This window comes from Danio rerio, chromosome 8, assembly GCF_049306965.1.
Source record: "Danio rerio strain Tuebingen ecotype United States chromosome 8, GRCz12tu, whole genome shotgun sequence".
Classification (NCBI taxonomy): domain Eukaryota; kingdom Metazoa; phylum Chordata; class Actinopteri; order Cypriniformes; family Danionidae; genus Danio; species Danio rerio.
The window spans coordinates 63,455,001-63,467,500 of NC_133183.1; the positions used below are offsets into that span (position 1 = coordinate 63,455,001).

Sequence of the window (12,500 nt, forward strand, 5' to 3'; positions counted from 1 at the left end):
ATTTACTTGTGTGATTTTTCTTCCCACCACTGTCTTCATGCTAAAATAAACTGGACATTTTTAGTGAAGGTTATTTATAAAGTAATGTCGAGAGGGTCACGTGTTTATGATTGATCACAGCCGGTCCCGCATTATCCAATTTATGATTGACCAATCAGACGATTCCTAAGCCACTATAAACACCCTCAGCTCCATATCACAGCCATCTTCAATTTGAAGACTCCCCCCTTCCACCCCTACTCCTCCTCCTTTCCTAGATGGGTGGCACGGTGGCGCAGTGGTTAGCACTGTTGCCTCACAGCAAGAACGTCACTGATTAGTCCTTACCAAGCCAGCTGACATTTCTGTGTGGAGTTTACACGTTCTCCCCGTGCTCACGTGGGTTTCCTCCAGGCTCCCGGGATCCTCCCACCGTCCAGAAACATGCAGCTTAAGTTAATTGACTGATCCAAATCAGCACCATAGTCATGCTCCTAAGTAGTTATCTCTTAAGAGCGATCACGATCTGTTCATTATCTACTACAGCAGGGGAGTTCTCCAGATCTGCCTGAGCTCAAACTCCCATCTCACCCTGCAAACGTGAGGGAGCCCCGTGCTCGAGGATCTTATGAGCTCAGGGCTCTCTCCCGGGACAGCATGCCAAACAAGCTTCATAATCAATCATCAGCTGAGTGTGAACTCTTGTTTTTGATGATGTGTGTTTGTTCGCAGCGTCAGTGTGTTGAATACGCTCTGAAAGCGCGTCCGCTGAGGAGATACATCCCCAAGAACCGCTATCAGTACAAGTTCTGGTATGTGGTGAACTCTACAGGCTTCGAGTACATCATGTTTGTGCTGATCGTCCTCAATACACTGTGTCTGGCCGTTCAGGTGAGAGAATCTGACCATCAACACTGTTTTGTACAGCTGAGGGCAAAATTATTAACACTCCTATATTTATATTTATATTTATATATATATATATATATATATATATATATATATATATATATATATATACACACACACATTTATATATACAACAGTTCTGTCTGGTTCTCAAATCTGATTGGCTGATAGCTGTGATATATTTAAGTAATATCAGCACCCGTACAGCCTCTTTACCCTTTGTGTATTACTCCGCCCACATACAGCCAGCAGACACTACAGATCTACAGTGTAATAGATGCTTGCTCAGCTGTTTAACTGTCAGCTTATGATTTGAATCCAATGTGGAAGAAAGTAGTTCCTCATACAAAAGGGATTTTGAGACTCTCCATGTTTGATTTTGTTTTTATATACACAAATTTGCCGTCAAACAGTTGTATAAACGCAATATCACTCGAGTAGCAGTGCGGTATGGCTGTATATCGGCACTGCTGGGGGCACTAAGGCACTTGGCCTGCGACTTCGTGCCAACGCACGCCTCCCACAAGTGCCGATATACAGCCATATCGCACTGCTATGAGTGTGATATTGCTCGTATATATATATATATATATATATATATATATATATATATATATATATATATATATATATATATATATATATATATATATATATATATACAGTTGAAGTCAGAATTATTAGCCCCCCTTAATTATTAGAACCCGTTTATTTTTTTCCCCAATTTCTGTTCAACAGAGAGCAGATTTCTTCAACACATTTCTAATCATAATAGTTTTAATAAATAATTTCTAATAACGGATTTATTTTATCTTTGCCATGATGACAGTAAATAATATTTTACTAGATATTTTCCAAGACACTTCTATACAGCTTAATGTGACATGTAAAGGCTTCACTAGGTTAATTAGGGTAACTAGGCAGGTTAGGGTAACTGGTTATTGTATAACGATGGTTTGTTCTGTAAACTATCGAAAAAAAAGTTAATACTTTTGTCCTTAAAATGGTGTTAAAAAATTAATAACTGCTTTTATTCTAGCCGAAATAAAACAAAAGACTTTCTCCAGAAGAAAAAATATGATCAGACATACTGTGAACATTTCCTTGCTCTATTAAATATAATATGTGAAATATTAAAAAAAGCAATAAAAATTCAAAGGGGGGCTATTAATTCTGACTTAAACTGTATGTATATATATATATATATATATATATATATATATATATATAAATATATATATATATATATATATATATATATATATATATATATATATATGTATATATATATGTATGTGTGTGTGTGTGTGTGTGTGTGTGTGTGTATATATATATATATATATATATATATATATATATATATATATATATATATATATATATATATATATAACAACGGGGAGTGACACCAACAACAGAAGGTAGAATCCAAATGCAGGTTTAATAGTAGTCAGGCAAGCAATGGTCAATAAAGGTGTAATCAGGTATATTGAGACAGTCCAGAATCACAGTCGAATAACAGGCAAAAGGTCAAATGGCAGGCGGCAGACAAGGACAAAAGGATAAGCTAGGCTAGGGATCAAAAACACGGCAAAGGCAGACAAAGGAAAACGCGTTGTAATGTCACTGATACAGCTAACAAGACTCTGCAACATGTGTGTGGAAAAGAGGGCTTTAATTAGTCCAAATAATCATTGTGTGAGTGGCTTCAGCTGTGAGAATGCAATCAGTGTGGATCTAGAACCGGTTGTGTGTGTGTGTGTGTGGCATGACTGGGTGTTGTAGTCCATAACATGGCAGATATGTAGTTCAATGAGTGTGAATGTTTGTGTGTGAGTGTTTACCAGTGACATCTGGTGGTTGTTCGCTGGTGAACATGACAATATATATATATAAGATATTTCCCAAATGATGTTAAACAGATTCAGGAATTTTTCACAGTATTTCCTATAATATTTTTTATTGTTTTAAAGCCATTTTAGGGTCAATATTATTAGCCCCCTTCAGCAATCTTAGTTTAACACACCACTGTTATACAATGACTTGCCTAATTACCCTAACTTTACCCTAATTACCCTAGTAAAGCCTTTAAACGTCACTTTAAGCTGAACACTAGTGTCTTGAAGAATATCTAGTCTAATATTATGTGCTGTCATCATGAAAAGAGAAAATAAATCAGTGATTAGAGATGAGTTATTAAAGATATCATGTTTAGAGATGTAAAAAACACACTGTTGAACAGCACTTGGGAAATATTTAAAAAGATCTCCCAGGATGGCATCATTTTGCTTTCAACAGTACCTATTAACTGCACCTACTTTAAAGATGTGTATTATAACTCACATAAAAGTAAGATCCTTTTAATGTTCTGTGTTTTAAACAGCATCACGGCCAGTCTCGACTATTTAACTATGCGATGGATGTTTTGAACATGGTTTTCACGGGCGTCTTTGCTGTGGAAATGATTCTCAAGCTGGTTGCCTTCAAGCCGAAGGTACGTTTATTGAGTATATGCCGAGTATGATTGTGGGAGCGCTTGAAAACCCCATCTTGTGTTGATGATGTTAACCCTTCTGTTCTCCTGCGCTTGGCTCTGCCTGCATTCCCGCTCAGGGTTATTGTGTGGATCCCTGGAATGGGTTTGATGCTCTGGTGGTCATTGGCAGCGTAGTAGACATCATTCTGAGTCAGGTAGACCCTCGCCGCTCACCTGTCCTCTCTCTCACCTGCTCATCATCTGTGTGTAAATCACTGCTCGCTCACTCGCTCGTCCTTCAGTGTGTGTGAATGTGTCTGACACTCTGACTGCAGGGGGGAATATGCTTTCTTGTCGTCATGGTTACAGACTCGAAAATCCTAAAATGGCTCATTATGAAATGATCTCACGGTAGCTGTCAAGAGCGTGCGTCTCAAATCATCACACCTGTTTACAGATATATAACAGTATTTTCATGACACTTGAACACATTTGCTCATTACTCATCATATTGAGTATGTTTTTAAATAATCAAGTTTTTGTTACAGTGTTTAGGCGTCAAAGTCCTGGATTTTTTGTAAAAGTCTAATAAGATATTAAGGGATGCTAGCCACATGCTAAACTATATTAGAAGCTTAAAAACATGCTACGAATATGTTAAAACCAAAACAGAGTGTTGAAACAGGCCAATATTGTGTTTAGCATGCTAGCTGCATGCTAAAACCTGCTAGAACCTTCAAAACATGCAAGCTGTATGTTAAAATGTCAACATGTAAATCCAGTAATGTTAAACATTCTAGCTACATGCGGATATATGCTAAACATGCTACTACAATTACACATTGTAGATGAATTAACATATAGCTAGCATGTTTTAAAGTTTCAAGCATATTTTAGCATATAGCTAGCATGTTTAGCACTACTAAATGTACACATTGTTGATTAATTAACATATAGCTAGCATGTTTTAAAGTTTAAAGCATATTTTAGCACGTAGCTAGCATGTTTAGCACTACTAAATTTACACATTGTTGACGGATTAACATTTAGCTAGCATGTTTTAAAGTTTTAAAATGTATTAGAAGCTTTAAAGCAATCTGTAAAAACATCAACAGCGTTTTAACAGACTGATAATGTTTTAAATATGTTAGCTACATGCTCAAATATGCTAGAAACTTCGAAACATGCTTGCTATGTGTTAATTCATCAACAATGTGTAAATCTAGTCATGTTAAACATGCTAGTTACATGCTAAAATGTGCTTGAACCTTTAAAGTAATCTAGCTATATGTTAAAATGTCAACAACATGTAAATCTAGTAGTGTTAAACATGCTAGCTACATGCTATGTTAGAAACTTTGAAACATGCTAGCTTTATGTTAAATCATCAACAATGTGTAAATCTATTAATGTTAAACATGTTAGCTACATGCTAAAATATGCTAGAAACTTTAAAACATGCTAGCTATATGTTAATTTATCAACAATGTGTAATTGTAGTAGCGTTAACCATGGTAGCTACATGCTAAAATATGCTAGAAACTTTAAAACATGCTAGCTATATGTTAATCTGTCAACAATGTGTAAATTTAGTAGTGCTAAACATGCTAGCTACGTGCTAAAATATGCTTTAAACTTTAAAACATGCTAGCTATATGTTAGTTCATCAACAATGTGTAAATTTAGTAGTGCTAAACATGCTAGCTATATGCTAAAATATACCTGAAACTTTAAAACATGCTAGCTATATGTTAATCCGTCAACAATGTGCAAATTTAGTGGTGCTAAACATGCTAGCTACATGTTAAAAATATGCTTTAAACTTTAAAACATGCTAGCTATATGTTAATTTATCAATAATGTGTAATTGTAGTAACGTTAAATATGGTAGCTACATGCTAAAATATGCTAGAAACTTTAAAACATGCTAGCTATATTTGAATTCATCAACAATGTGTAAATTTAGTAGTGGTAAACATGCTAGCTACATGTTAAAATATGCTAGAAACTTTAAAACATGCTAGCTATATGTTAATACGTCAGCAATGTGTAAATTTAGTAGCACTAAACATGCTAGCTACATGCTAAAATATGCTAGAAACTTTAAAACATGCTAGCTATATGTTAATCCATCGACAATGTGTAAATTTAGTAGCACAAAACATGCTAGCCACATGCTAAAATATGCTAGAAACATTAAAACGTGCTAGCTATATGTTAATCCGTCAACAATGTGTACATTTAGTAGTGCTAAACATGCTAGCTACATGCTTAAATATGCTAGAAACTTTAAAACATGCTAGCTATATGTTAAACTGTCAACAATGTTTAAATTTAGCAGTGTTAAACATGCTAGCTACATGCTACAATATGTTAGAAAACATGCTAGCTTAAACATTAAAACCAGGTTAATCTAATGTTAAACATGTTAGCGACAATCCAAAACATAAACAGTCTTGAAACATGCTGGTGATGTGTTAACATGCTAGCTACATGCTAAATATGTTAACAACATGCTAGCACACAGCACTTATATCTATTAATGTAGGATTAATGCTTAATAAATGATGAGCTAGCTATTTATTAATGATTTATAGCGTTCAGCTATTATAAAGTCTTACTGAATTGGGTTTCTACACTGCTTTGTCATTGACTAGCACTGACTTTCTAATTAGCATTAATCTAGACAGTGAAATACTGGTTTTTGCTAGCTGTTAAGCAGAATGAGACAGACCCGGTGCTTGATTCTCTCTGTGTGTTGGGCTGCAGCGTCATAACTGTGATTCTCTTCTGTCTTTTCTTCCCTCTTTCTGTCTGTCTCGATGTTTCTTCTTCTGGTTCTCTGTGGTCTGTTGGCTGGTGTCCGCAGCATTATTTTGCTGATGCATGGAACACATTTGATGCCTTAATTGTTGTCGGTAGCATCGTTGACATTGCAATCACAGAAATCAATGTAAGTAAACGTGTGCTTCAGGCTCAGTCGACTGTGTTGTCTGTCTTTTTTATTGTGTAGATGTCAGAAGGTCAATTATATATGCACGATTCTCACAAAAGGTGCCATTTTTCACATTTGACTGCTGGTATAATCAGTAGTAATGTATCTTTGCAATATGCTGAAAATATGTATATTTACATAAATATCAGCAGACTTCCAGTTTCATTTGGTTAGTTAAAAAATTGAGGGAAACTATCAGTTTTAAGGTTTATTATGTGTGAGGTTTGACTATATTATATTTTCAAAACAATACAAACATGCAGAATACAGGTACAACTGGTGCCCTTTTTTGAGAATTGCCATAGTCATGGTAATATTAAAGATATGCTGTGTACTATATATACATAGTTGAACAATTCAGTTAAAGATAAAAGGATGTCTTTTTTAATTGTTTAACTTGTGAAACTGTGTTCACATAGAGGATAATATCACCACCATAGAAAAGAAAAACAAGTGTCACATTTTTATGACTTTTCCATTTTTCGGGGTTTATAAATGTGAAATGTAGACTTGCAGAGATGTGCTGTAAACTCTGAGTTTTGAAAAAGGTCAGAAATTATGGATATAAACACAGAATTTTAACCTAAAAGTCATGCCTAAAAGTTTTGCCTCCAAAAAGCAGTGCAGGATAGTAATGTTAGAATGTTCAAAGAAGAAAGCCAGAAATGTTACAATTCAACCAGAATTGTTAAAAAAAGTCCAAAAATGTTAAAGGAAAAAGCCAGATTTGTTGAAATAATTCTAAATTGTTTAAAGAAAAACAGTCAGAAATATTCAATGAAAAAAGAAAGAATTGTTCTTAGAAAAAAAGTAAAACTGTAGGAAAAAAAGTTGAAATTGATTAAATAATAGGTCAAAATCGTTTAAAGAAAAAATCCAGAATTTATTTTAAAAAGCCAAAATTGTTTAAAAAAATAAGTCAAAATCATTTAAAGATAAAAGTCAAAATTTTATAAAAAAATTGACAATTTTCAACGTAAAAAGCCTGAATTGTTAATAAAAAAATCCAAAATTGTTTTAAAAAGACCTAAAATTGTAAAAAAAAAAAAAAAAAACCAAAATTGATTATAAAATCCAAAATTGTTAAAAAGAACCAAAATCGTTTAAAGAAAAAAAACCCAGAATTGTTTAAAAAAGCCAAAGTTGATTAAAAAGGCCAAAATTTATTTAAAAAGGTCAAAATCGTTGAAAAAAAAAAAAAAAAAACATCAGAATTCTTTAATAAAAGCCAAAAATGTTTTAAAAAGCAAAAAAAAAAAAAAAAAAGGCAAAATTGTATAAAGATGTAATTTTTTAAGGTAAAAAGCCAGAATTGTTCATCTAAAATATCCAAAATTGTTAAAAAAAGAGCCAAAATTGTTTTTTAAAAAGCTAGAATTGATTAAAAAAAGCAAAGTTTATTAAAAAGGTTAAAATCGTTTGAAGAAAAATGTTTTAAAGAATTAGTTAAAATCTAAATCAAAAAAGACAGAATTGTTCTTAGAAAAAAGTACAAATTGTAAAAAAAAAATAAATAAATAAGTTAAAATTAATTAAAAAAGGTCAAAATCATTTAAAGAGAAAAACGTCAGAATTGTTTAAAAAAAAAGCCAAAATTGTTTTAAAGAAAAAGTCAAAATTGCAAAAAAAATTCAACAATTTTCAAAGTAAAAAGCCAGAATTGTTCATATAAAAAATCCAATCATTGTTGAAAAAGGTCAGAGTTAATGCATGTAAATGCAGAATTTCAACAAAAAAGTCATTTATGAATTTGGAATTCCTCCCAAAAATGAAGCCAAAAATTCAGGATATAAATTCAGAATTAAGTCCCAAAGTAACCCATAATTCAGCGAAAAAAAGTCAGAATTGTGAGACTTAAACTTAACAGAGACTTAGACTTAAAATGAATGAGTTGAATTAGACTAAAAAGATGAATGCAAGATAAATACTTTTTAGTACAACAAATATCTGGTCTTTATGTATGTGGATTGTTTTATTGGAGGTGTAACTGAGTGCTGATTCAGCAGCTTTCATCAGTAATGAGATGAATGTGAGTAATGCGCATCCTCTGATCTGTTGAAGCCCTCAGGATCTGCTGTATGTGAAGTAGTCAGGGGTAAGAGCCTGTAAGAGAATGATCTGCTTATGTTTATGATCAAACCATAAACAGCATTCATTTATTATTTGAGAATGCGACGCCTGCAGTGCATGACAAACTCAGCATGAAAATCACCCTCAATCAAGCAGAACGTCACGCTGCAAAATTAATCAAATCAGGCTTTAATTACTGAGAGTTTCAGTCTTGTTTCTAGTCCAAATATCTCAAAATTCTTAGCATTTTCCAAACAAGCATAAGATGTAGTCTTGTTTTCAGAAATAATGAGTCAAAATGAAGAGTTTTTTCCTTAAATAATCTTGTTTTTGGTTTGAAATCATAATAATATTTTACTTTGGCAGTTGTCAGTTTAGGTTGTTTTAGGGAAAAACTCACTTAATGTTGACTTAATATTTCTAAAATAAATCAGTATGTTTGAGTTTTCAAGAAAAGGCTGTTTTTAATCGTTATTTGTAGATATTTGGATTAAAAATGGAGATGAAAACTTGAAGAAATGCATTTTTACAGTCAAACACACAGTCCTGTTCACACAATGCCTAATTATTACAACCTTATTGTAAATTCCTACCAGTTTTTATTTAAAAACAGCTAAATAATCTGCTAGTGTGGTAATTAATATGAAATAAGACTATTTTACACTGCAAAAAATGCTTTTCCTATTTAGTTTTTGCCTTGTTTTTAGTCTAAATATTTAAAAATCTTATATTAAGAAGCATTTTCTAGACAAATGAGTCAAATTTTCTAGCCAAATAAGTCAAAATTAAGTGATTTTTGTCCTTAAAATAATCTTCTTTTTTGTTTAAAGTAAGAATATTTTACTTTAGCTGATTATTTCAGTTGTTTTGAGGAAAAAAAACACTTAACTTTGACTTTTTATTTCTGTAACGATGTTAACAAAATGCTTTTTTAATCAGAATTTGTAGACATTTGAATTAAAAATGGAGATGAAAACAGAAGAAATGCATTTTTACAGTCAAACACACAGTCCTGTTCACACAACACCTAATTATTACAACCTTATTGTTCATTCCTACCAGTTTTTTTTAAAAACCAGCTAAATGATCTGCCAGAGTGGTAATTAATATGAAATAAGACTATTTTACATTGCAAAAAATGCTTTTCCTATTTAGTTTTTGCCTTGTTTTTAGTCCAAATATCTGAAAATTCTTATATTAAGAAGCATTTTCTAGAGAAGCACTAAACATTGTCTCGTTTCTTAGAAATAATGAGTTAAAATGAAGTGAGATTTTCTTTAAAACAAGCAAAATAATCTTGTTTTTCCTTTTGAAATAAGATTATCTCACTCTATTGGCCAGTTATTTTTCTTGCTTTAACTTTATTTTGACTCGTTATTTCTGAAAACAAGACAATATTTTGTATTTGTCTAGAAAAAGCTTCTTGATTTTAGAGTTTTTAGATATCTGGTCTACAAACAAGACCAAAACTCGAAGCAAGAAGAGCATCTTTTGCCATGCCCGTACCACACTTGCAGACTATTTAAGAATTTTTAGACATTCAGACTAGAAACGAGACAAGAACAGTGCAGACGAGTGGAACACACAGTGCTGTTCCCACAATACTCACACTGCGCCATGTGTGACACACTGAAGCACAATATAGCGCATTAACATGAACTGTTTTCCCAGAACACGGAGGACAGTGCGAGAATCTCCATCACGTTCTTCCGGCTGTTTCGGGTCATGCGTCTAGTGAAGCTGCTGAGCCGAGGAGAAGGCATCCGCACGCTACTCTGGACATTCATCAAGTCTTTTCAGGTATATTACATGACAAATACTGTCAAAAGTCCTGCTAAATATACAAAACAAACCTGGTACTGCTTTTTTTGGGAGGTGAATGCATGATTGATCCACACCTGAAGATCATATATGCCATATAATGCACTAGACATGGGCCGATAACCATGGATAGAAAATAAATAGGGGTGGCACGGTGGCTCAATGGTAATCACTGTGGCCTCACAGCTAGAAGGTCACTAATTTGAGTTCTGGCTGGGCCTGTTGGCATTTCTGTGTGGAGTTTGCATGTTCTCCCCGTGTTGGTGTGGGTTTCCCCCACAGTCCAAACACATGCACTATAGGGGAACTGATCAACTAAATTGGTCGTAGTGTGTGTGTGTGTGTGTGTGTGTGAGAATAAGTGTGTTTGGGTGTTTCCCAGTTCTGGGTTGAGCTAGATGAGCATCCTCTGTGTAAAACATATGCTGGAATAGTTGGCGGTTCATTCCGCTGTGGCGCGTGTGTGTGTGATGTTTGAGCTGACGTCAGTGTTGTTTCTCTGTGACAGGCTCTGCCGTATGTGGCTCTGCTCATCGCCATGCTCTTCTTCATCTATGCTGTCATCGGAATGCAGGTAAACATTGTAAAAGCCGCTGCAGTTTTGTCGGATCGCCGCCGTGAATTATGATAATCGCTTGTTATTTGTTTTTGTAGGTGTTCGGGAAGATTGCTATGGTGGATGGAACCAGTATTAATCGCAATAATAATTTCCAGACCTTTCCTCAAGCCGTGCTCCTGCTGTTCAGGTGTGTTCAGGACAATATCGTAATAATCAGTCAGTTTTGATTGAGTGAGTCTCACTGGCGTGCCAAAAATTATACATTATTTCAGTCTTATGTTTATTTGATTAACCCTTGTGTGCTGTTGGGTCGTTTTCATCCACTCTGGGCTGATTTTGAGTCCTAATTTGGCCTAAATTTTCTCTGTGTTTCAGCAAATGTGATGATTTTTGCTGACAAATCTGATTTTTACTCATATTTTGAGGAAATGCTTTGAATCTCAACAAGACTCTGTTTAGATTGACTCCTCTTTGGTTATGTTCGGGGCTGTTTTTGCCCCATTGACTTCCATTACAATCTCATTTATTGATTGTAAAGCCATGACAGCATATAATCATGCATTCTTGATTGCTGCTGGTTTTTCCTGTTGGGAAGAGGGACAACGTGTCATTTTTACTGTCGATCATCAGTTGCAGTGCAACAAAAGCTTGGTTTTACTCCACTGAACTGAATATAAAAGTCAAAAACTCTTTAGCACAGGCCTATCTAAAGGATTAATGCTGCCAAATGATGATCAACAGTAAAAATGAAATGTTTTACCTCAACAGGTAAAACCAGCAACACTCAAGAATGCATGATTATATGCTGTTATGGTTTTACAGTAAAAAAAGTGATTATAATGGAAGTCAATGGGGCAAAAACAGCACCAACATCACCAAAGGGGAGTCAACTGGAACAATACACAAGGGTTAAAAACATTATCCTGGTGCATTTGGCTACAAAATAAAACTTTGCAATCATAATAATAATATTTCTGCTTGTATGTATTTCCGATGAGACCTGGGCTTATTTTTACAGCGTGACTAGATTTTGCATCTCTTGGTTATTCATAACAAGAGGACAAATAAAAAGATGAATTGGTGACACTTTAGAATAATGGTCCTTTAGTTAATGCTAGTTAATGTCATTAAGTATGACTAATCTTGTGCAGAATTTATCAGTCATAGTTCAGCATTAACTAATGCATTATTAAAACCCAAAGTGAAACATTATTTAACTAAAGCAACATTATCTAAATTTATCAACGTTGAATAAAAACTGTAATAAAGGGAGCTCTAATTGTTTGTTGATGTCAGTAAATACGTGAAGTTTATTTATAAAGTAATGTCGAGAGGGTCACGTGTTTATGATTGATCACAGCCGGTCCCACATTATTCAATTTATGATTGACCAATCAGACGATTCCTAATTCACTATAAACACCCTCAGCTCCATATCACAGCCATCTTCAATTTGAAGAATCCCCCCTTCCACCCCTACTCCTCCTCCTTTCCTAGATGGGTGGCACGGTGGCGCAGTGGTTAGCACTGTCGCCTCACTGCAAGAACGTCACTGATTAGTCCTTACCAAGCCAGCTGGCGTTTCTGTGTGGAGTTTACACGTTCTCCCCGTGCTCACGTGGGTTTCCTCCAGGTTCTCCAGTTTCCTCCCACCAGGGCTGGCATCTCCATAGAGGCAACCTAGGCGGCCG

The 12,500-nt window shown here is 34.4% G+C and overlaps 1 protein-coding gene across 26 annotated transcripts in view; it reads left to right on the forward strand.

Moving 5' to 3' along the window:
- Positions 1-12,500, forward strand: part of cacna1db (calcium channel, voltage-dependent, L type, alpha 1D subunit, b) — a 65,398-nt gene that overhangs the window by 41,961 nt on the left and 10,937 nt on the right. For 7 of the 26 annotated variants that reach the window (XM_073911288.1, XM_073911292.1, XM_073911298.1 and 4 more), the window contains 7 exons: positions 712-870; positions 3,272-3,382; positions 3,502-3,579; positions 6,234-6,317; positions 10,101-10,229; positions 10,759-10,824; positions 10,905-10,996. In XM_073911288.1, coding sequence (XP_073767389.1) covers positions 712-870; positions 3,272-3,382; positions 3,502-3,579; positions 6,234-6,317; positions 10,101-10,229; positions 10,759-10,824; positions 10,905-10,996 — 719 coding nt within the window. Of the gene's footprint in view, positions 1-711; positions 871-3,271; positions 3,383-3,501; positions 3,580-6,233; positions 6,318-8,420; positions 8,455-10,100; positions 10,230-10,758; positions 10,825-10,904; positions 10,997-12,500 lie in introns of all 26 variants that reach the window. The other 19 variants (XM_073911293.1, XM_073911305.1, XM_073911290.1 and 16 more) reach the window with 7 other exon arrangements.